This window comes from Pipistrellus hanaki (assembly GCF_964339955.1).
Source record: "Pipistrellus hanaki genome assembly, chromosome: 11".
NCBI classification, from domain to species: domain Eukaryota; kingdom Metazoa; phylum Chordata; class Mammalia; order Chiroptera; family Vespertilionidae; genus Pipistrellus; species Pipistrellus hanaki.
This window is the reverse complement of record NC_140513.1, coordinates 27,348,114-27,368,340: the sequence shown is the minus strand read 5'-3', so window position 1 is coordinate 27,368,340 and position 20,227 is coordinate 27,348,114. Positions and strand designations below refer to the sequence as shown.

General features: G+C 51.0%; 1 protein-coding gene across 2 annotated transcripts; it reads right to left on the bottom strand.

Moving 5' to 3' along the window:
* Positions 1-138: 138 nt before the first annotated feature.
* AQP7 (aquaporin 7) lies at positions 139-20,123 on the bottom strand. 2 transcript variants are annotated; one of them, XM_084898007.1, is made up of 8 exons: positions 19,912-20,123; positions 18,757-18,803; positions 16,093-16,198; positions 7,616-7,739; positions 7,075-7,212; positions 6,759-6,877; positions 6,347-6,564; positions 139-5,962 (listed from the first exon to the last, which is right to left on the bottom strand). In XM_084898007.1, exons 2-8 carry the CDS (start codon positions 18,780-18,782, stop codon positions 5,680-5,682), a joined length of 1,014 nt encoding a protein of 337 aa, XP_084754133.1. In that variant the 5' UTR covers positions 18,783-18,803; positions 19,912-20,123; the 3' UTR covers positions 139-5,679. The 2 variants fall into 2 exon arrangements, with proteins under 2 accessions (XP_084754133.1, XP_084754134.1); XM_084898008.1 differs by lacking the exon at positions 16,093-16,198.
* Positions 20,124-20,227: the final 104 nt, after the last annotated feature.

Sequence of the window (20,227 nt, the reverse complement as noted above, 5' to 3'; positions counted from 1 at the left end):
TGATATCTGATTTCACTGATATGCTGGATGTACCAGTGACTGACAAGGTCCGGACGGAAAGTATAGTGTCAATCACCGGTAACTAACATGGCACTTAACATGTTGAGCTATCCTCATGCTTTTTAAGTTTTTTATCGATATTTGTTTGTTTTACTGCTCTAATTTAGTTTTTCCTACCTTATCTTCCAAATTGTTGATTCTGTTATCTGCTTCAGCCAGCCGACTTTTAATACCTTCCAGTGTATTCTTAATGTGAGATATAGTATTCTTCATTTTCACTGTGTGTTTTTTTTAATTGAAATGATGGACACATGCTTCTCTTTTATTTTTTTTTTAATATGTTTTTATTGATTTCAGAGATGAAGAGAGAGAGAGAAACATCAGTGATGAGAGAGAACCATTAATCGGCTGCCTCATGCACGCCCCCTACTGGGGACCAAGCCTGCAACCCAGGCATGTAGCCTGGACTGAAATCAAACCTGGGACCCTTCAGTCGACAGGCCAACGCTCTATCCAATGAGCCAAAATGATTTGAGAGGGAGATAGATAGAAAAAAGGAAACATAGATGAGAGGGAAACATCAATCACCTGCCTCCTGCATGCTCCCTGTGGGAATTGAGCCCACAACCTGGGCATGTGTCAAACCAGTAATCAAACCAGTGACCTCAACTACTGAGCCACACCAGCCAGCTCTTTTTTTAAATACGGGTTCTCTCTGCTAGTTGATATACATGATATAAACACAGAGAGAAACATAAGTCATGCAGATATCTAAAGGAAGAATATTCCAGGCAGAAGGAACAGCAAACATGCTTGAAGGAACACAAAGCCATCAGGCTATAAGGGAATGAATAAGGGAGAGAGTACCAGGGCCCTTAAGGCTACTGGAAGACAGAGCAGAAGAGTAAATGATAAGCTGTAGTTCATTTTTTGAAAAGGTCATTCCAGGTGCTGTAGAGCTGAGTTAGAGCAAGGGAAGAGCCTGGGAGACCAGTCAGAAAACCACTGCTGTAGTACAAGTAAGAGGTGACAGTGGCTCAAACCTGGGGTGCTGAGAAGTGGTAACACCTATGGGATTTGCTGACAGCTGCAAAGTGGGGTGTGAGAGGAGACAGGTGTGACTTCAGAGTTTTTGACCTGAGTAATGGGAAGATGAATTTGCCATTTTCTGAAACAGGAAACATGTGGGAAGAGCAGGCTTGGAGGAAGAAAATCTGTCCAGTAGGCAGTTGTGCATGGAGGCCACAGATAATGCCTGGATACAGAATTGGGATGGAAATTAATTTTGGCAGCTGTTGGCATGGAATAGTATTTAAAGACTGATGAGATAATGTTGGGCTGGCAGGGGGGATGTGGAGGGAGGGGCCTTAAATGAATTGTGTCCTGGGGCCTCAGGAGGTTCAGATGAGTCAGGGCAAGTGAGAGAAGCCCACACCCAGGAAACTTGGAAGAAAACCCCAGAGACCCTAACCCCACAGAACTCCACTCCAGTCCCAGCTCTGGTTCTGGGAATCTCTGACTCTTGAACTTTCTATCTCTCCCTCTCCTTTCTCTCTTAAATCAATAAAAATGAAAAATAAAATCAGCCTTCAGCCTTGCTCCATCACCATGGATTGCAAAACTGAAACCTGAAGCACCTTAATCCTCTGAGCCTCATTATCCTCACTTAACAGATGAAGAAACTGAAGGCCAAGAGGTTCCATAACCTGCCAAAGCTTGATGAGGGGCACTTGAGTGTGTGTGGGGTTTTATCTGTTTGGGTGGTTTTAACTGTTACTGTTTTTAGTGTTTTGTTATTTTAACTGTACCTGGATGTAATATGCATGTTTACAGACTATATTCCACCACTTAAAAAACAAACAAAAACTAGCCAGGTTGCCATGGCCAGTGTGACTCAGTTGGTAGGAGTGTCATTTAATACCTGAGCCCCCTGCCCCCTCCTGCTTTCTCTCCTGCCCTGTCCTCCTTCTTTTCCTCCCTGCAGTGAAACCTGCCTCTCTCCTCCAGAGACCTCCCTCGCCAGCCTCTACCCCAAGCTTTGGTCTCCCCTCTCCTCTAGGCCCGGCCTCAGTTTATCCTATCCCTCTTTGACCTCATCACCTTTCACTCCCCCTCCCATTCCAGCAGTGACTCCTCTGTGTTCCCATCTCAGAACCTAGCACTGGTCCTTCCTCAGCCTGGCGTGCTCTTCCCGTGTCCATGTGGCTCTCACTTCCTCACCCCTTCAGGTTTCACTCAGAGTCACCTCAGTGAGGCCTCTGTCTTTACACCCCCGCATTCTTCCTATCCCCCTTTCCTGCTTTTCCTTCTAACACATGTTCTGCACAGAATATCAGCTCCAATGAGAACAAAGACTTGTGTGTGTCTTCTTTGTGCCTGTATCCTCAGCACTGGAGTGGTGTCTGGCGTGCTGTAGGCTTTCAGTCAACATCTGCCAAGAGAATGAAAGGGGTCTGTGCTCTGCACTGAAATGCCCTGTGACGGGTCGGGCTCATCTAGCTTGACGTTGGGATCGGAATCTGCAGGATGTTATGGCAGCAGGCCTAGAGCAGCCTGTGGCAGAGCAGTGGACAGTAGGCAGGGGTTCGGGAGGGACTCACTGGCTGCCTTGGCTCTGAGGCCATCTCCCCAGGGACATGAAGATGCCGGAAGGCTGAAGTAGTCACTGAGGGGCAGAGGAGGGCAGCAACCAGAACCCTGGGACCCATATATGCCTCCTACCTGTGACCGAGGCCTTATGGTTATGCTGCTCTGAAACACCAGGAATTAGACCACTCTCCTCGTGTTCACAGAGCCTCTGAGGCTAAGAGAGGACAAGAGAGAGGCTTATCCAGGGTCAGAGAGGGAAGCAGTTGGCTGGGACTTTAGCTGTGGGTCCTTCCCAGTTACTCCCAGGCCTGTTCCCTGGGTAAGCTCCACTCGGACGTTAGACGGACCTCTCTCCTTTCTCCCCGGGTCCCCTATAATCTCAGCACCACTACTCTCCCCACCACCTGTTCGCATGCTGTAGCCATTTGTCATCTTTTAAAATATATGAAACCCATGCACATACATAGCAGTTATATATTAAAAAGCATCATCTTGTAACAAATGCATAAATTGTTCCCAACTCCAAAATAGCTTGCACCACCCCTATGCTCCTCCCCATCTCATCTTCCATTTCTATAACCCTATATCCCTGGAAGAATCTTTTTCTTTTTTTTAAGTAGTTTTGTCATGTGTTTGCTCAAAGAATATGTTATTTTTGCATGTTTGTCAACAGTCTAACTGGTGTCATACTGTATACAGTCTACTGCATTGCTTTTTATGCCTCCAAAATTTTACCTTGTTGCAGGTAGCTATTGTGCCTTAGTTTTTATTTATGTATCAGACCTGTTGTATGTGACTGTACTGCAATGTAAGTATCTGTTCCCATGTTGATGGACATTTGGATTGTTTCCAGTGGCCCCTGACCATCCACTTTGTGCCCCCTTTCAGCCAAATCTCCTGAGGGGCCCTCTGCACACCTCACAGCCCCCTCCTGTTCACTGACACTCCTTTCACTCTTCCATGGCCCCAGCTATGTCCACACACCTACAGCTTTTTCAATCTCTTTCTTCAACTCTTTTTCTGAACTCCAGACTATACAAAAGACATAATTGTTTATTGAGCATTTATTATGTGCCAAGCACTATTCTCAGCATTGTGTATGTTTTATTCCATTGAATATCCACAGCAACGCAAATGGTAGGTAATAATAATATTAAAAACAACAACAACAAAAACGAGGCCCAAAGAGGTTGAGTAACTTGCCCAAGACTACACATCTCTTGCCCTTCAATTCTCGTAGACAAGTCAAGCTCAACACGTCCACCATATAACTTACCTTCCTTTCCAAACCAGTTCCCCTCCCATGCTCTGCTCTCAGTGGAGACATCCCCAGTGTCACAGGCCCAAAGCTAGAAATTGAAAGTCAGACCTGACTCCTGCCTTGTCCTCACCCACTCCTTCATCCAATGCCAGCCCAAGTCCTGAGTGTTTTACTTCCTAGTTATTGAGCAAAACCCTTCTTTCCTCCACACCCACCAGCACTGACCTATTGGGTGTGCTGCTGCTCCTCTCCGATTATTGCCTCTCGTCACACTTGTTTTTAGGCCCAAATATCTCCCTTTCCACCAGCCTGCACACAGCAGCTCAGGAGGACTTTCCAAATCTCTTCTCTCCATGTCCCCACGTCCCAAAGAAAGCCCAGCCTCCTCTGCCCTCTGTCCCCTCGGTCTGTAAAGTGCAGCAACCAACCCCAGAAAGCATACCCCCACACCCCCACCCCCACCCCCACCCCCACTCTGCTCTGTCTCCTCGGGGCAGCCAGCCTTGGCCTTGGCTTTGAGACCAGACTGTGAGCCCTCTGTGAGCCCTCCCGTCTCCGTGCAGCTCCCTCTCTCCACCGCTTAGCTCTTGACTCCTGTCCCCATTAGACTGCGTTTCTCAAAGGCAAACACCCAGCTTCCTCCACTCCAGGCCTGCACACAGGAGGTGCTCAATAATTGCTGAAAGGATGCACACAAGCATGATAGGAACCATGGACAGTGCTGCCTTCTGAATGCCAGAAAGTAGGGTGATTCCTGTCTAGCCCGAGTTGGTGTCTCCTGGCTGCCCTACCTCCATCCAACCTCTGGGCCTATCCCCTTGAACTCCATGAGGCCTTTTCCGGTCGCCACACCTTTTAGGAGGATTTGCCTCTCTGGATCTTCCTTTCGAGCTCTGGAGTTTCTCAATGTGGGACAGCTCTGGCACCAGGATTAAGGAAGAGAAGTCTAATCCCTTAACATACGTTCCATCTATCTACATCAAGCCTTTTCAAGGGTGGGGGTAATTTTGCCCCCAAGAGAGAGAAAATTGATTATTGGAAGGTGTAAATGAAAAAGTTTATTTGTATATAAAGCACAGGTATACATAAAATACACAGACAATACAGTATATTAGTAGCTGTGGTATTAAAATATCATGTAATGGGGGAGGTGGGGGCCTAGCCCTGGTGGATGTAGCTCAGTTGATTGGGCATCGTCCTGTGTTCCAAAAGGTCGCCAGTTCAATTCCCGTCAGAACTCAATCCCTGGTAGGGGGTGTGCAGGAGGCAGCCAATCAATGTTCCACTCTCACATCAATATTTTTCTTTCTCTCTCTAGAATTCAATAAAAAAAAGAAACACACACACACACACACACACACACACACGGCTTCTGAGGTAAAAAAAAAAAAAAAAAAAAAAGTTGAGAAACTGACCTACACACTTGGGCTTTGTCTATCTGGTGCAAAACTGAGGGAGAGTCTTGAGTCTGTCCCAGCTCAGGGTAGCGGCTCAGGGTATCCCCAGAACTGACCGCCCACCAGCTAGCTGTTGGTCTTTCCCCAAGCCATCCCTTTCTGTCCTATGCCTCAAAGCCCACTGTTCTGTGCCTGGCATCTTTTGATCTGTTCCTCCCGTAGCCTTTCCCTATTCTCCCCCCAGGGGGCACCCCAGCTCCCAGGAAGAAGTTGGATGCCTCTTAGGCCCATTCTCTAGCTTTGGGCTACGGTACCACTCTAGGGTTCCCGGAAGAACCAGGAGGGGAGCCGAACCATGGGAGGCACCCAGGAAGCAAAGGTGCCACTGTGGGGCAGGGCTTTATTGTGGTGGGGGTGGGGTCACAAATAATCTTAGAATTGCTGGACTTGGATGTTGTCACTTAAGGGTGGCATAGGCTGGGCTGGAGTTCTGTTGTCGAGGGACACCGAGACAGAGGCAAGGGAAGAGTTCGACGTTTGGTGAGGCGTGGTCTTGGGCAGGACAGGTGCCTGGTGGTCTTCAAACTCCACGGGATTCTCCAATATCTGGGGCTCCCGTGGGATGGTGGAGCCAACGAAGACCACGTAGATGATGCCACCTAAGTAGGCACCGAGGAGTGGTGCCACCACTGGCACCCACCACCAGTTCTTAATCCTGCAGGCAAGAGGCAGAGGCCTGGTGAGGGGGCTGACACCAGCGGTAGCAGCTGCATCCACCTCACGCCGAGACTGGGAAGTAGGCCTGAGGGTAGAGGAGTGACCCCCATCCTAACCCAGGAGTCACCCCTGAGCCTGAGACACTGGTCAGCTTCACCCTGATTCAGGGACAGGGGCTGATCTGGGGCGGGATTTACGTTCAATCCAGAAGCAGGATCTGCATTCGTGCTAATCAGAGGGGAGGTAGGGACCCACTCCTGCCTCCCCAGACCACCTGGCAGCTCTGCAGGACTCTGCTGTACTGTTCCTCATATCGCCCCCGCCCCTCCACGGGCAGGAAGCCCACAGAAAGCTCCAAGGAGTGGGCTGGGCTGGGCACTACCTGAAGACCTCTTTGCCCCAACCGGCAATGAAGGTGAAGAAGCGGGGAGGCAGGTCCCGGGATGGGTTGATGGCATATCCTGTGTTCATGCCCAGAGACACTCCGATGATGACGACAAGGATGCCAATCACCAGGGCCTGTGTCCCTGGCAGGGCTGGGTTGTTACGTTTGTCCGTGATGGCGAAGAGACACAGCTGGAGCATCCCCGTGACGAATACCTGGGGAACAGATGTCACAGCAGCCACCCAGGGCCCCTCTCCAACCCGGGGCCTCAGCAGTGCTCCCAGGCTGAACCCCCTGCAGAGTACAGTTTCCATCAGAGTTCCTATCCCTCTATGGCGAGGGGCTGCCTGGCAGCCCCTTCCTGAGGTGGGGAGGGCATATGGAGGGACAACCACCCGGAACCACTGACCTCATCCAGGAAGCCCCGCCACAGCGACATGTAATCAGGAAGGTAAGTGGCAAAGATGTTAGCAGTGGCTACGGGGCCGGTCGCTGTCAGATGTCCGCCCGAGAAGTCCATAATGGCCGCTGTGGAGACAGATTGGAGTGTGAAACTGCCCCTAATTCCATCAGCTCCAGTGTAGCTCCAGAAATAAGGATGGAGCATCTCCAGGGCTTTTCCCTCCCAGACATTTTCACAGGCCAGCATGCTGAGACCAGATCTGCCCATATTTCAGAGGAGGCGGCTGAGGTCAGAAGTGGACAACCCAGGACAGGACACTCACCGTAGAAGATGCCATAGATGCTGGCAGCAGCCAAGAAGGAGCCCACGAACTGACCCAGTACATACACAGGGAACTTCTTCCAGGGCAAGCGGCCCAGTGCACAGTTGGTGAAGGTCACCGCTGCGTTCATGTGGGCCCCTGCAGGGGGGGCAAGTGTGTCGGAGAGTGAGAGCAGACCCAACAGCAGCAGCAATATGGAGAGCCCCAGCAATAACAACGAGGCAAGCGTTTATGCAGTGCACGCTCGCTTAACTCTCACAAGGACCCGAGGCAGAGACCACCATCTCCATTTGATCATTAAGGGAAGTGAAGAGTAAAGAACTTAAATAGCTTGGCTAAGTTGACCCAGCTTGTAAAAATGGTGGGTCAAGGAGGCCCTTGAAGGATCTGGGTATGAAAGGGGGTTTGGGGTATGCTCCCTCCAAGTGGGCAGTTGGGTGAGGTGCTGGATGACTGGGAGAAGGGATGGCTGGAGGTGGGCAGGAAGGACCTGCAGGGGATTCCTGGCCTTGACAGTCGGGCGGGGCCCAGGCTCACTCACCAGAGATATTCCCTGCCATGTGTACTCCAAGGGCGACTCCGAAACCAAAACCCAAGTTGACACCGAGGAAGCTCCCAAGTTTTTCTCCTAGAACCATATGGGCCACGGAGCCAAGGCCAAACACCTGCAAGGGAGGGCCTCTGAGGGGACTGCCTTCCCAGAAGCCCCAGCCTCAGAGGAGGGCTCAGAGCTCAGTTCGGGCTCCTCACCCTTATGCCCTGGGCCTCCCTGAATCGCCCTGGGAGACCCTCTGCCATGCCCTCTTCCTCCAGAGACTTCCTTCCTCATGACCTCTCCCATGGTCCCCGTCAGGGCCTAGATCTAAGACCTGACCAGAGAGCTGGGTGGGGAGTGTAAAAGCAGCCAAAGTGGGATAGCGGAGTCAGAGGCTCTTATGGACACATCCATACCCCCAGACCCCAAGTCCACCTGAAGTTCAGGGACAGCAGGGCTCTGAAGAGGACCTGGCTGCTGTGGATTGAATCCCTCAGAGCATCTCACACTTCAGCCTAGCCTGAAGGAAGATTCTTCAAGGGATCTCCAAACTTCATGCCTGGAGTCTGTCATGGCCCCCACCCACACCAGCCCTGGAAGCCAGTGGGGTTCTAACTCGCACCCTTAGCAACATTTCTATTGTCCTTATGTGTAATTCCTAAACTTCTAGCTCTTACCCATCCCTAACTGCGGGGTCTCCTCAGGTGACACCCCCACTGACTCCCTTTGCAGGAGAATAGAGGCCTGAAGCTAGGCCCTCACCTCCTACAGCCACCCATCTGAATCTCTAGCTGCCTAGCTCTTCAGCTCTGATACCTGCACCAGCCTCTCCCTTCCTCTGCAGAGGCCTCCCTCTCGCCTGTATCTTCCACCCTCCCCTTGACTGGCTCCCACAGACTCATGTCTCTTCCTTCCTAAAAGTAAACCTTCCCACCTCACCCCAGCCTTCCTGTCCACCTGTGGACACCTCTTCCCTCCTGTCAGTCAGGCTCCAGGAAAGAACCCATTGCCTGGCTCTTTTATTCCCTTGCTCTCCCTCCTCAATCTGGCTTTTGCTTCCACATCTAACCAAGAACTTCAACCCTCTGATTTCCCCAAAGGCCCCTTCAGACATTGTCTTACCTGACTCTGCTGACTTCGACTCTCTTAACCACACTGCTCCTGGAAAGTCCCTCCTCTCAGCCTCCATGACATGTCTCCCTCATGGTTTTCCTCCTACCTTCCTCTAACAGTTCCTTCCCACAACTTTTTCCTTCTTCTGCTTCATGAGTGTTCAGGGGTCTTCAAACTACGGCCCGCGGGCCACATGCGGCCCGCAGAGGAGTCTGATCCGGCCCGCCAGGTTTTTTGGGCAGTGAGCGCAGCCGAGGTGTTACAGTAGGAATTAGTAGTTCATATAGTCCGGCCCTCCAGCTCTCTGAGGGACCGTGATCTGGCCCCCACTTCAAAAAGTTTGAGGACCCCTGGACTGTAGATGATCCCAGCGCTCCGTCCCTGGTCCCTTTCATGTCTCGCCCCAGTCACTCTTCTTGAGTCTTCTTACCGGGTCTATGGCTTCAGCTATGCCTACTGCACTAAAATTCCCAAAACCTGCACCTGGGAGCCAGACCCCTATTTCCCAATAATACCCACTGTTCCCAGGCATCTTGGACTCTCTGTTGAAACCTCACCTTCTCAGAAAAGGTGATCCTCATCCTATGTTCCCCATTTCAGTTGGCCACACCAGAAACTTGGATGTCACAAATGAAATCTTTCTCTCCCTCCTCCCCCACACCCAAACAGTTATATTTACATTCTTCCCAGATTTTCTTCAGCCTCCTTCTCACAGCCAGAGTGACCTTTCTAACACAGAGTTCTGATAGTGTCAGCCCTGCATTCAAACATTCACTGGCACCCCTTCGTTTCTAGGATAAAGTCCAAGCTCAGTAGGCCTCCACTCAAGACTCTTTAATTTCTGCCTCTCAGTTTCATATCTGCTCCAACATTCTCTATGTTCAGCAGTAGTATTACCACTAAATAATAACCACTTATTGAAAATTTACTATGTGCCAGGCACTGGTAAACATTACATCTCCATTTCCTTTAACCCTTAACACCAACATATGCATTAGGTACTATTAGTCTCTCCATTTGACAGATGGACAATCCAAGGCTTAGAGAAGTTGAGTGACTTGGCCAAAATGCAAAGCCTGCACATAGCCAGAATTTGAATCCCAGGCAGTCACCTAAGCCTGACAGCCTGAAACCAAAAAATCACACTGCTCCCTACATGCCTCTGTTTTTCCATATGCTATTCCCTCCGTCTGGAATACCTGATCCTAGATCCTGACAAAATGGCATTCTGCTTTAAGGCCACACACAGCACCTCCTTTAAAAAGCCCATGTGTTTTGGACATGTTGACTCCTAGGAACCTCTGGGTGTCCAGACTTGCTGAAAATCAGAGTCTGGATTTGTATCATCCAATGTAATGTGACGGCCACCAGCCACACGTGGCTATTATGTGCTTGGAATGTGGCTTGTCCCAGCTGAGATCTGCTTTAAGGGTAAAGTACAAATTCATCAAAGACTTGGTAGGAAAAGGAGAATGTAGAATCTCATTAATAATTGTATATTGGTTGCATGTTGAACTGGTAATATTTTGGTTCTATGGGTGAAATATAATAGTTATTAAAATTTGTTTCACGTGTCACTTTTTACCTTTTTAAAACATTTATATGGCTCCTATTGTATTTCCCTTCGGTAGTTCTAGAGTTTTCGAAAAAGATAACTTGGAGAATGGTGGACATGAGGACTATTTCTGAAGCCATCAGGGAGGAGGAAAGCGGGAGAGAGAATGCAGAGTGAGAAGGCACCCGAGGGCTGAGCCTGGAGGGCATTAGATGTGCTCGCTGCAGCAGGGGTTGGCATGAAAGAAGAACCAAGAGAATCTGTGTCCTGGACATCAGGGAGAAGCAGCGTTTCCAAGGAGGGTGTGGCCCACACGGTCCGGTGCAGCCTTTGGGTCAAGTGCATGAAGGCCTAGAAAGCCTCCCTTTGGATGGGACAAGCCAGAGGTCATTGATAACGTGGTGAGCACTGTATCCTCAGGCCAGGGGGACAGGAGCCAGGTCTTGGAGGCTGAGATGAGTAAGCTGAGAAGAAGAGGTGAAGGGCTCCAGGCTAGACTGCCCTTTGGGAACCTGCCTGAGAAGGTCGGGAGCGAGAACGTGATAAATGAAGGGCTCGTGGGACGAAGGGAGGGGCGTTTTGTTCTGTGTTGCGCTGTTTTAAGAAGAGAGGCTTGGGTATGTTACGGCCCAGAGAGGGAGAGGCTGGAGATGAAGGGGAGAGAGGAAGGGCGGGGTAAAGTATCTCAGTAGACTGAGGGAGGGGACTGACAGGGTTGAAGGAGGGGCCCTGCCTGAGGGTAGGGGGAGAAATGTGGACACACAGGTAGGTGTGTTCTGGTGGTGAGAAGGACAGGTGGGTAAGGAGCCAGACACAGAAGCCCGCCTGATGGTTTTCTCTTTCAAGCTGGAGGCCAATTATGCTGAGTGAAATAAGCCAGTCAACGAAAGAAAACACCACATGACCTCACTCATTTATGGATAATAAAGAACATAATAAACTGATGAACAAAAAGTTAGATAGAGACAGTGAAGCAACAAACAGACTGTCAAATTACAGCGGGGAGGGGAGGGAGATACGGGGGAGATAAGAGATCAACCGAAGGACTTGTATGCGTGCAAATAAGCATAACCAATGGATGCAAAACTCTGGGGAGGGAGGGCATGTATGGGAGGGGGGGGGGCAATTGTAAGATATGTACACATATACCTTAATAAAAGAAATGGGGGCAGGGGGGAGAAAGCTGGAGGCCAAGCCATTTGCTGATTTAGAAAATAGGCAGTCCACACTAGCCGGTTTGGGTCAGTGGATAGAGTGTCGAACTGTGGACTGAAGGGTCCCAGGATAGATTCTAGTCAAGGGCACATGACAGGGTTGCGGGCTTGATCCCCAGTGGGGGGTGTGCAGGAGGCAGCCAATCAATGATTCTCTCTCATCATTGATGTTTTTTTTTCCCTCTCTCTCTCTCTCTCTCCCTCTCCCTTCCTCTGAAATCAATAAAAATATATTTAAAAAAATAAAAAACAGGTAGTCAAACCGGCATGGCTCAGTGGTTTAGTGTGGACCTATGAATCAGTAAGTCACGGTTCAATTCCTGGCCTGGGTTGTGGACTTGATCCCCACTGTGGGCCATGCCAGAGGCAGCCAATCAATGATTCTCTGTCATCATTGATGTTTTTATCTTTCTCTTCCTTCTTCCTTTCTTTCTGAAATCAATAAAAGTATATTTTAAAAAAAGAAAAAAATAATAAAATAAAAAGCAGGCAGAGTACAGAGCAGCTTTAGGGGAGTCTGAAGAAAAGTGAAATACCCAGGATAGAGTAAAGCAGAGGCAGTGAGCAGGGCCCACGGCATTTCTCAAGATCCCTAGGACAGACCTAGCCAGTTTGGCTCAGTGGATAGAGTGTCAACCTGTGGACTCAAGGGTCCCAGGTTTGATTCCGGTCAAGGGCATGTACCTTGGTTGCAGGCACATCCCCAGTGGGGGGTGTTCAGGAGGCAGCTGATCAATGTTTCTCTCTCATCAATGTTTCTAACTCTCTATCCCTCTCCTTTCCTCTCTATAAAAAATCAATAAAATATATATTTTTAAAAAGAGAGCCCTAGGACAGGGGCAGAGGGGCCCAGAGTGGGCCAGGTTAGGGAGGGCTAAGGGTAGGATGAGGCAGGAAATGACAGGAACAGATGGGGTGTGGGAGTGGGGAGTGAGGTCAGGGCAGACTGACAGGTTGGGGCGGTGTCAGGAAGTGCAGGGAGTGGAGCCGGCATGGCAGGTCTGAAGACCAAGGGTCCTTCTTTCCAAGCAGGAGCTCAGAACCATTTGCTAAAAATAATGAATGAGGGAATAAACCCCACCTGGTCTCCTGGGTCATGGCTGCGAAGTGGCAGCCCGTGGGCCTAATCCATCCCGCACACGTGCTCAGTTTGGCTAACTTAGTTTTGACGATCAGAAGTTTCCGCTTCTCTTGAGGAATCAGAAGCCCAGGTAATCCGAACCCACATTCCACCCTGCATGGCAACCGTCAGCTGGAGCAGCGGCAGCTGCGTCCTTACACAGGTCGGCACTCGGCCGTTAGGCCCCCTCCATTCTAGGTTGCTCTCTCTCTGGCCCCTGGGGCAAGTAAGTTTGCAGCCCCTGCCCTCTGGTCCAGTTCACGTCTACAGCTGGTTTTTCAGATCCCTAATGGCCCAGCTCCTCCCTTCCTGCTCAGTAAATGTGGCCAAGTCCTTCCAACAGTCAGAAGGCCAGCCTCGAGGACAACACGCTCCTAGATGGCAGAGAGGAATTGAGGGGAACAGCCCATTTCCCTCCTCCTGGCCACAGGAAACGGAGCCCAAGGTCACACTTGCTTTCCTGGTAAAACCTTTACCCCGATGATTCACTGAGCTTCCTATCAAATTGGCACAGGCCCAACAAATAACAATCACACAATGTCCGAGGTGAGCTTAGACCTCCCAAAGTTCTTTTACATGTGTTCCTTCTGCTAATCCTCACAGCAGACTGAACGGCAATGTTTCTGCTCCCACCCTGCAGGCGGGGACAACAAGGCTCAGGGTGAGGTCTTGGACTGTCTGCAGCCCGAAAGTGAGGGCCTTAGCTCAGCCGGGGGCTAGCTAACAAACCAGGGTGTTAGAAATCCTGCCATCACCAAACTAAGACACAGAGCATAGAGGTTAAGGGTCAAGACCATGATGCTAGACTAGACTGGATTTAATATCTTACCTTAAAATGTGACTTGGGGCAAGTACCAGTCCATGGAGTCTCAGTTTCCTCCTCTGAGAAATGGGGGTAATTTCTCAGAGGGGGAAACTCCAGATTTGGGAAGGTATTGCCTGTAAGGGGCTGAGTTTAGAATCAGTGCCTGGCATGCGATAGGTGCTCAATAGTAATCTCCATACAAGGAAGAGAAACGCAGACATGGGCAGGCACCAATGGGTGGTGCCTTTTTCCCTCAGAGCTTTCCAAGGAAGCACCCTCCTGCCTCCAGGGTTCCAAGGTTTACTAGCCCTCATGGGACTGGAATGTTTTGTCATAAATGAATTACTTTGCCCTGGATTAAGGCAGGACAGAACCCAGTGCTATCCTCCTAGCTCAGGAGGCAAGCAGGAGGGTGAGTAATGGGGGAGGGAGGCGTGGGAGGCAGGGAGGAGAGAGCAGCTTAGAGCACTTGTCATAAGGACCAGACACCAACACAGGGGGCCTACATGTGAACTGGGTGTTGGGCTCTTGGTCTTCCTCACGCAAGTCTGCCAGCTCGATGTTAGTGTCATGTTTGCTAACGAGGAAGCCGGAGTGTTAACAGTTGATACGTATGGAAGATCACACAGGGAGAAGGCAGCAGAGCCGGAATTCAAACCCATCTCCAAAGCCCACGAAGGCCCCATTCAGCACATTTTGTGACTAAAGGCACACTCCGAGGCACAGAGAGATCTGCTCCAGGCAGGCCTCAGTGGCAGGATCAGGCTAAGGACCCAGGCATTCAGAGTCCCTTGGGCTCCGTAAGTCCCATCATCTCCTATCCTGGGCGCGCGCGCACGCACACACACACAGTTATACTCATATTCATGTGCATACACACACACACACACACACACACACACACGCAGTTATATTCACGTGCATACACACACGCAGTTATACTCATTCACGTGCACACACACACACACGCAGTTATACTCATATTCATGTGCATACACACACACACGCAGTTATATTCACGTGCATACACACACACACACACAGTTATACTCATTCACATGCATACACACACACACACACACACATACACACGCACCTACACGCACACACACACTCAGGCACGCTCACACTGTCTCACACACGCTGCCTCTCTTCCCCCCACTTCCTCGGCCGTGCTCCTGACTGCCTTTACTTTCCTTCCTAGAGGCTGTCCCTTCTTTTCATGGACCTGGGGCCTCCTTAAGGAGCAAACAAGCAGGGCTACAGCTTAGGGCAGAGGCTGGCTGGGGAAGGTGGCAGAGCTGAAGCAGGGGAGGAGGGAGTTTCCAAGAAACAGCACCTCCCGGCTGAGGTCTCGTTTCTGTCCTCTCACCCACTAAAGGAGCCCTTGCCAGGTCCCCAGTGACTTCCATGTTGTCAAACCGCATGGACCCTGGTCAGTTCTCACCTCTCTGTCTGTGGGCCCCCCACACTCCGTCACCAGGTCACCGCCCACGTTCTCCTTCCACCCCTCTGGCCGATACTTCCCAGGCCCCTTTGTGTGCCGTATTTCATTCTCTCTCCTCAGCGTATTGTCTCTTCATATGCACTCTCACTGAACAGATCTTTAACCACCATCCATATTCTGATGAACTCTGACTCCATACTTCCAGCTCAAGCTTCTGTCATGAGCTCCAAGCCTCTATAGCCAACACCCCTTAGATTTCTTCCCAGGCACCTCACCTGATCATGTCCCAACTGACTTGACCTCTCGCCCTGTGCTGGGCCCAGGGCTCAGAATGGCCCCTTGGCACTTACCCCACATCTATGGCTTAAGAAACCTCCTTGATTCCACTTCTACGACTGCCTCAAACATGTGCTTTCTTCTCTATCCCTGGCCCATTCGCCATTCTCTATCCTAGGTCTTTGCAACAGTCTCTTAACTGGTTCCCCTCACTTCACTCAGCCTTGCCCATTCTGCTGAGACTCCACACTACACCCAGAATGTCCTTCTAAAAATCCAAATCTGACCGCATCATTCCCCTGTTTGAAGACCTTCAGTGTCTCCCCATTGCCCTCAGTATTCATTCTTAAAACCTGACACTTGCCCTGGCCTGGTTAGCGCATTGGCCTGCACACTGAAGGGTCGTAGGTTCGATTCCTGGTTAAGGGCACATACCTGGATGATAGGTTTTATCCCCAGCCCTAGTCAGGGTGAGTGCAGGAGGCAACCAATCCACATGACTCACATCGATGTTTCTCTCACTCTCCCCCTCCTTCCCTCCTCTCATTCTCTCTAAAAATCAATGGGAAAAAATATCCTCAGATGAGTATTAACAAAAAAAAAAAAAAGAAAGAAAGAAAAAACCCGACACTCAACATTCTCCCCAATCTTTTTCCTCTTGGTTCCCCTTCTCCCCATTTCCAGCCATGCCCCCTGACACTCCCAGCCCATGATTTTGTTCTGTCTCCACAAAGTATGAGCCTTTTCTCCCTCAAAAAGACGGTGAGAAAGGTAGAGCTCTCTCCTTACTTTCCTGTGCTTCCCCCTCAGGCTCCCAGATCAGAGGCGGGGAATAAACAATGTGGCCCAGGAGGCCAGCAATGGGAGGGGGTCATGGGTTGCCCTTACTGAGCCCCAGCCTCGTGAAGTCTTGGGTTCCTGCCCCTTCCTCAGAGCCCCATCATGACACTCACCATCATGACAAATGTGCTCATGAGCTCGGCCAGGAACTCTCGCACCATCTCCTTCTGCAGGATCGCTTGCATCCTTATTACCACGGGTGACGAGATCATCCTGCCCCTGCAGCAGCCCAAACCCATAAGCAAAAGTGAGACTCAATGTACTTGCTACCTACTCATCAGCCCTTTAACTCGCGGCTGAGTTAATGGGTAACCCAACGGCCTGTCCACACACACCTCCTGTTGCTCCGGGCTGCTGATACAGCTGGGGTCAAAGACACCTGAGTGTCACAGGGACGTGGAGAGGAGCTGGGGGTAGACAATCGGGTCATGTGCCTTCTTCTTTCTGGTGGGGACTGTACCAGTGGGAAGACCCCACCAACAAGGCCACTTGCAGAGGGGGCAGTTGGGGATCTGATTAATGTAATCTGTGGTGCCCATGAGCCTTGGGTGAGAAGCAAGTGGGAGAGAGCAGGGAGGAAGGTGGAACTCAGTTGTCTGTCTATCTGTCTGCCTGCAGGAACCAGGTACCTGAGGACACAGGCAAGACATCAGGCAGGACCTAACAGCCGAAAGGCATTCTGCACGCAGCACAGGGTGAGACAAAGCACTGAGGCCTGAAATGTGCACCAGGTTCTGTCAAAGATGAGGGGTCTGCAAAGTGCACCCACTCAAAACCAGGCCAACACAACAGACGCTTAGTGAGTGAGTGAGTGAGTGAGTAAGTGAACAAATGAGAGAAGAGGGAGGAGAGGAGGATCTTACTCCTTGGTATATTCTCGGTGCCTAGCACAGTGCCAGACACATAGGTGCTCCAACATATTTTGTAGGACAAATAAAAACCAGGGAATTCATCTGTCTTACTTTCCATCAGACCCCCAGAACTTTCTGCAGTGCCTGGCACATGGTAGATGCTTGATAAATATTTATTTAATAAACTCATGATTGGATGGATAGAGGAAAAAGTGAATTTTAGTCTATTGGCGGTGGGGAGGGATAGAGCTTGAGTTGGGAGGAGATGGGGTGCAGAGGCTAAAGAAAGAGGGGTAGAGGTAACTCTAAGTGTGGCCTTTGGTGCGTGTTAAGACTGGTGACTCTTGCCGAAACCGGTTTGGCTCAGTGGTAGAGCGTCGCTCTGCAGACTGAAAGGTACTGTGTACCTTGGTTGAGGGCACATCCCCAGTAGGGGGTGTGCAAGAGGCAGCTGGTCGACATTTCTCTCTCATCGACGTTTCTAGCTCTCTATCTCTCTCCCTTCCTCTCTGTAAAAAATCAATAAAATATATTTTAATTAAAAAAAGACTGGTGACCCTCCCCGTTGACTGCCTGAAGCTGACACGAGGCACTTAACTACCTTACCCTCTTGGGACAGCAACATAACCCCCACCCACCCCAGGCCTCCTAAATTTCCCCAGCCTCACCGCAGCACAGAGTAAGCAGAGGGAGTGGGAAATGTGAACCAGGCTTAGATACACCACCTTCTACTTTTCTGGCGGGGGGCCCCCGTGTTCATTGCTCACCCACCCCAGTCCTTGCTCTGTCCTTATCCCAGGAAAACAAACCCAGGGCTGCCCACGGGAGGAATATAGAGTGCCTGGATGATCCAATGGCTCCCATCCAACCCCAGCTCCCATGCACCACCACGTACGGCCTCCTTAGCCCTCAGGAGGAGCCGAGGAGCAGCCTGAGGCAGTAGGGACCCAAGAACAGTCCCGGGAAGGTGCCACAGAGGCAGAGGAGGGGTGGAAAGAGCAGGAAGTATGTCCTATGGGGAAAGGAGGTGGGGTGTGATTTTAAATAGAGCAGTCAGAGTGAACCTCGTTGAGAATGTGGCATTGGAGCCCTGGCCAGAGAGTTCGGTTAGACGCAGGAGTGTGGGAACCTTTTTCCTGCCAAAGGCCGTTTGAATGTTTATAACATCATCCATGAGCCATGCAAATCGCCAACTTAAAAATTAGCCTGCTGTATTTGGTCAAACATTTAATTCACCCCTAAAGCCTTGGCAGGGCCAGACCCAATCATTTCACAGGCTTTATATGGCCCAGGGCGGGACTTTCCCTACCTCTGAGTTAGAGCATCATCCTGATACACCAAGATTGCAAGTACGAGCCCCAGTCAGGGCACAGACAAGAATTAACCAATGAATGCATAAATAAGTGGCACAACAAATCAATCCTCTCTCCCCCCTCCCCTCTTTAAATAAATAAATAAATAAATAAATAAATAAGACATGGCATTTGAGCAAAGACACAATTAACTATGGGAAGAGTATTTCAAGCAAAGGAACAGTCTAAAGGACTGAGGTAAGGAAGCTCCAGTGTGGCTGGGTGGGCAGAGTTGGGGTGGGGTAGGGGAGGTCAGAGAGGAAACAGACTAGGTCGGTAGGGCCTTGGCCATTGCAAGGACTTTGGCCTCTATTTCACCCAAAAAAACCTGAGCCTGAGAGGGTGAGAAGTAGTGAGTTTAATTCATTTGAGCACCACCACTGACCAACCCCTTGGCCCTTAACCCAGGTCTTTCCGAGCTTCCCTCACCCCAGGGCCCAGCTTCGCCAGTCCCCATGAGCTACTGAGGGCATCAGCTGGCATGAGGGAGAGGCTTAGAGTGGGGCAGAGCGGGCGCTGGGTGCACTGGGGGTGGGAGATGGGGGCTGGCATAGGGGAATGAGTGGGTACTTACCCCTTATTTTCTTCAGCTTGAGTCATTCTGGCAGAGATGTTTAGAAACTGTGGAAGCAAAGAGAGGTCACTAGGGCTTGGAGGTGCAGAACTCAGCCCCACATTCTCCTCAGACCTCAGCCTCCAGGGGAAGCTACAGGACCAGTTGCTTCTGGTTCCAACCCCTCAGCCCAGCCAACTTGGCAGGGTGCAGGCATGTGCTAGGCATGCGGTGCGTCAGCCAATGGGAAGAGGCCCTGGAGTCCTACCCCCTCTGCCCATGCCGTCCTCAGGACCCTAACCTCTGCACCAGGCCCTTCGGAGCTCCTCTGACCTTCCCATGTCTGTGCACACTTTGGACAGCGGGGATGACCACCGTCTCCCCGCAGTGGCTCCACCCTCACATGCGCTGCTGTTATTGCTTTGAGCCTAACCTCACGCCCTCTTGCTGCCGACTTAAACCGTGACTTTCCAGGGCCTCTTCCTTCCACACACATATGCCCACAGGATGAGGCTCTCAAAATTCGTTTGATCCAGCCGGGACCGGTTTGGCTCAATGGATAGAGCGTCAGTGATCCATACCCCACTTCCTCAGAGCAAGGTTTATCCTTCTCAACAGTCCTGGAAATTCCTTATATTCCCATTTTCCTTGCAAATGGCAGCACCAACGTAACTCCTGAGTTTCCCCATCCTGTGTGTCCCACTCGTTCTCTAGCCCAATCCCCTCTCGCTGCAGCACAGTCACAACCCTAGCCCTGATTGCAGAGCCGCTTTAGCCCCAGCCCCAGCCTCTCCAGGGGGAGAAACCACTCTGGCAAAGCCAGCAATAGCCCATCTCTCGGATCCTCATCCCTCCTGCTTCCATCCAATGTCCTGGTCTCCACTGTCCCCTGGTCCCACCCCCTCACCCTGCTGACAGCCCAGCGCCACACATCCTCCCGATCTGCTCCACCACTGGTCCTCCCAGCATTCCATTTACGGGGAGGAAACAAGCCCAGAGAGAGTGACACAGGACTAAACCAGAACAGACATCCAGGCTTTCACCTCCCATCGGGGGTTTCTTCCCCAGAGGGTCACATGGTCACCTCTTCCCCATATGGTTCCCAGGGAGTGGCATTCCCAGCCTGGGTCCCAGAGGAGTTCCCCTTGTCCCAGCCCTGCCGAGAGCCAGACTCACTGCTGAAACGCCTGGTTTCTCAGCGTCCACTCCGGGGCCTTCTTGGTTGCAGCAGGTCTCAGTCTTCTTTCTCCATGACTGTCCCAAGCTCTGGCTGCTCCGCCAGCTGGGGCTCTGCTGTCCTTGTGTCCCCTGTCCAGGGCCCGCCCCTCAGCCCTCTTGGGGCAGCTCCCAGGGCCGGTCTGCTCTGCTCTTCTCCTCCAGAGGAGAGGTCAGTGGAGCAGGGGTTTGGCCCGGACCACTTGAGCCAAGTCCAGATGAGCTGCCCAGAATAGCATCACGCCTCCTGCCAGCAGTGCCATGGAAACCAGGTTCT

Coding starts and splice junctions, on each gene's coding strand:
- AQP7 (XM_084898007.1), bottom strand. CDS start 18,782: ATGACTCAAGCTGAAGAAAATAAGGG. Junction 7,740..16,092: donor TGAGCACATTTGTCATGATG/GTGAGTGTCATG, acceptor CCTCCCTTGCAG/GTGTTTGGCCTTGGCTCCGT. Junction 6,565..6,758: donor GGCGGGGCTTCCTGGATGAG/GTCAGTGGTTCC, acceptor TCTGTTCCCCAG/GTATTCGTCACGGGGATGCT.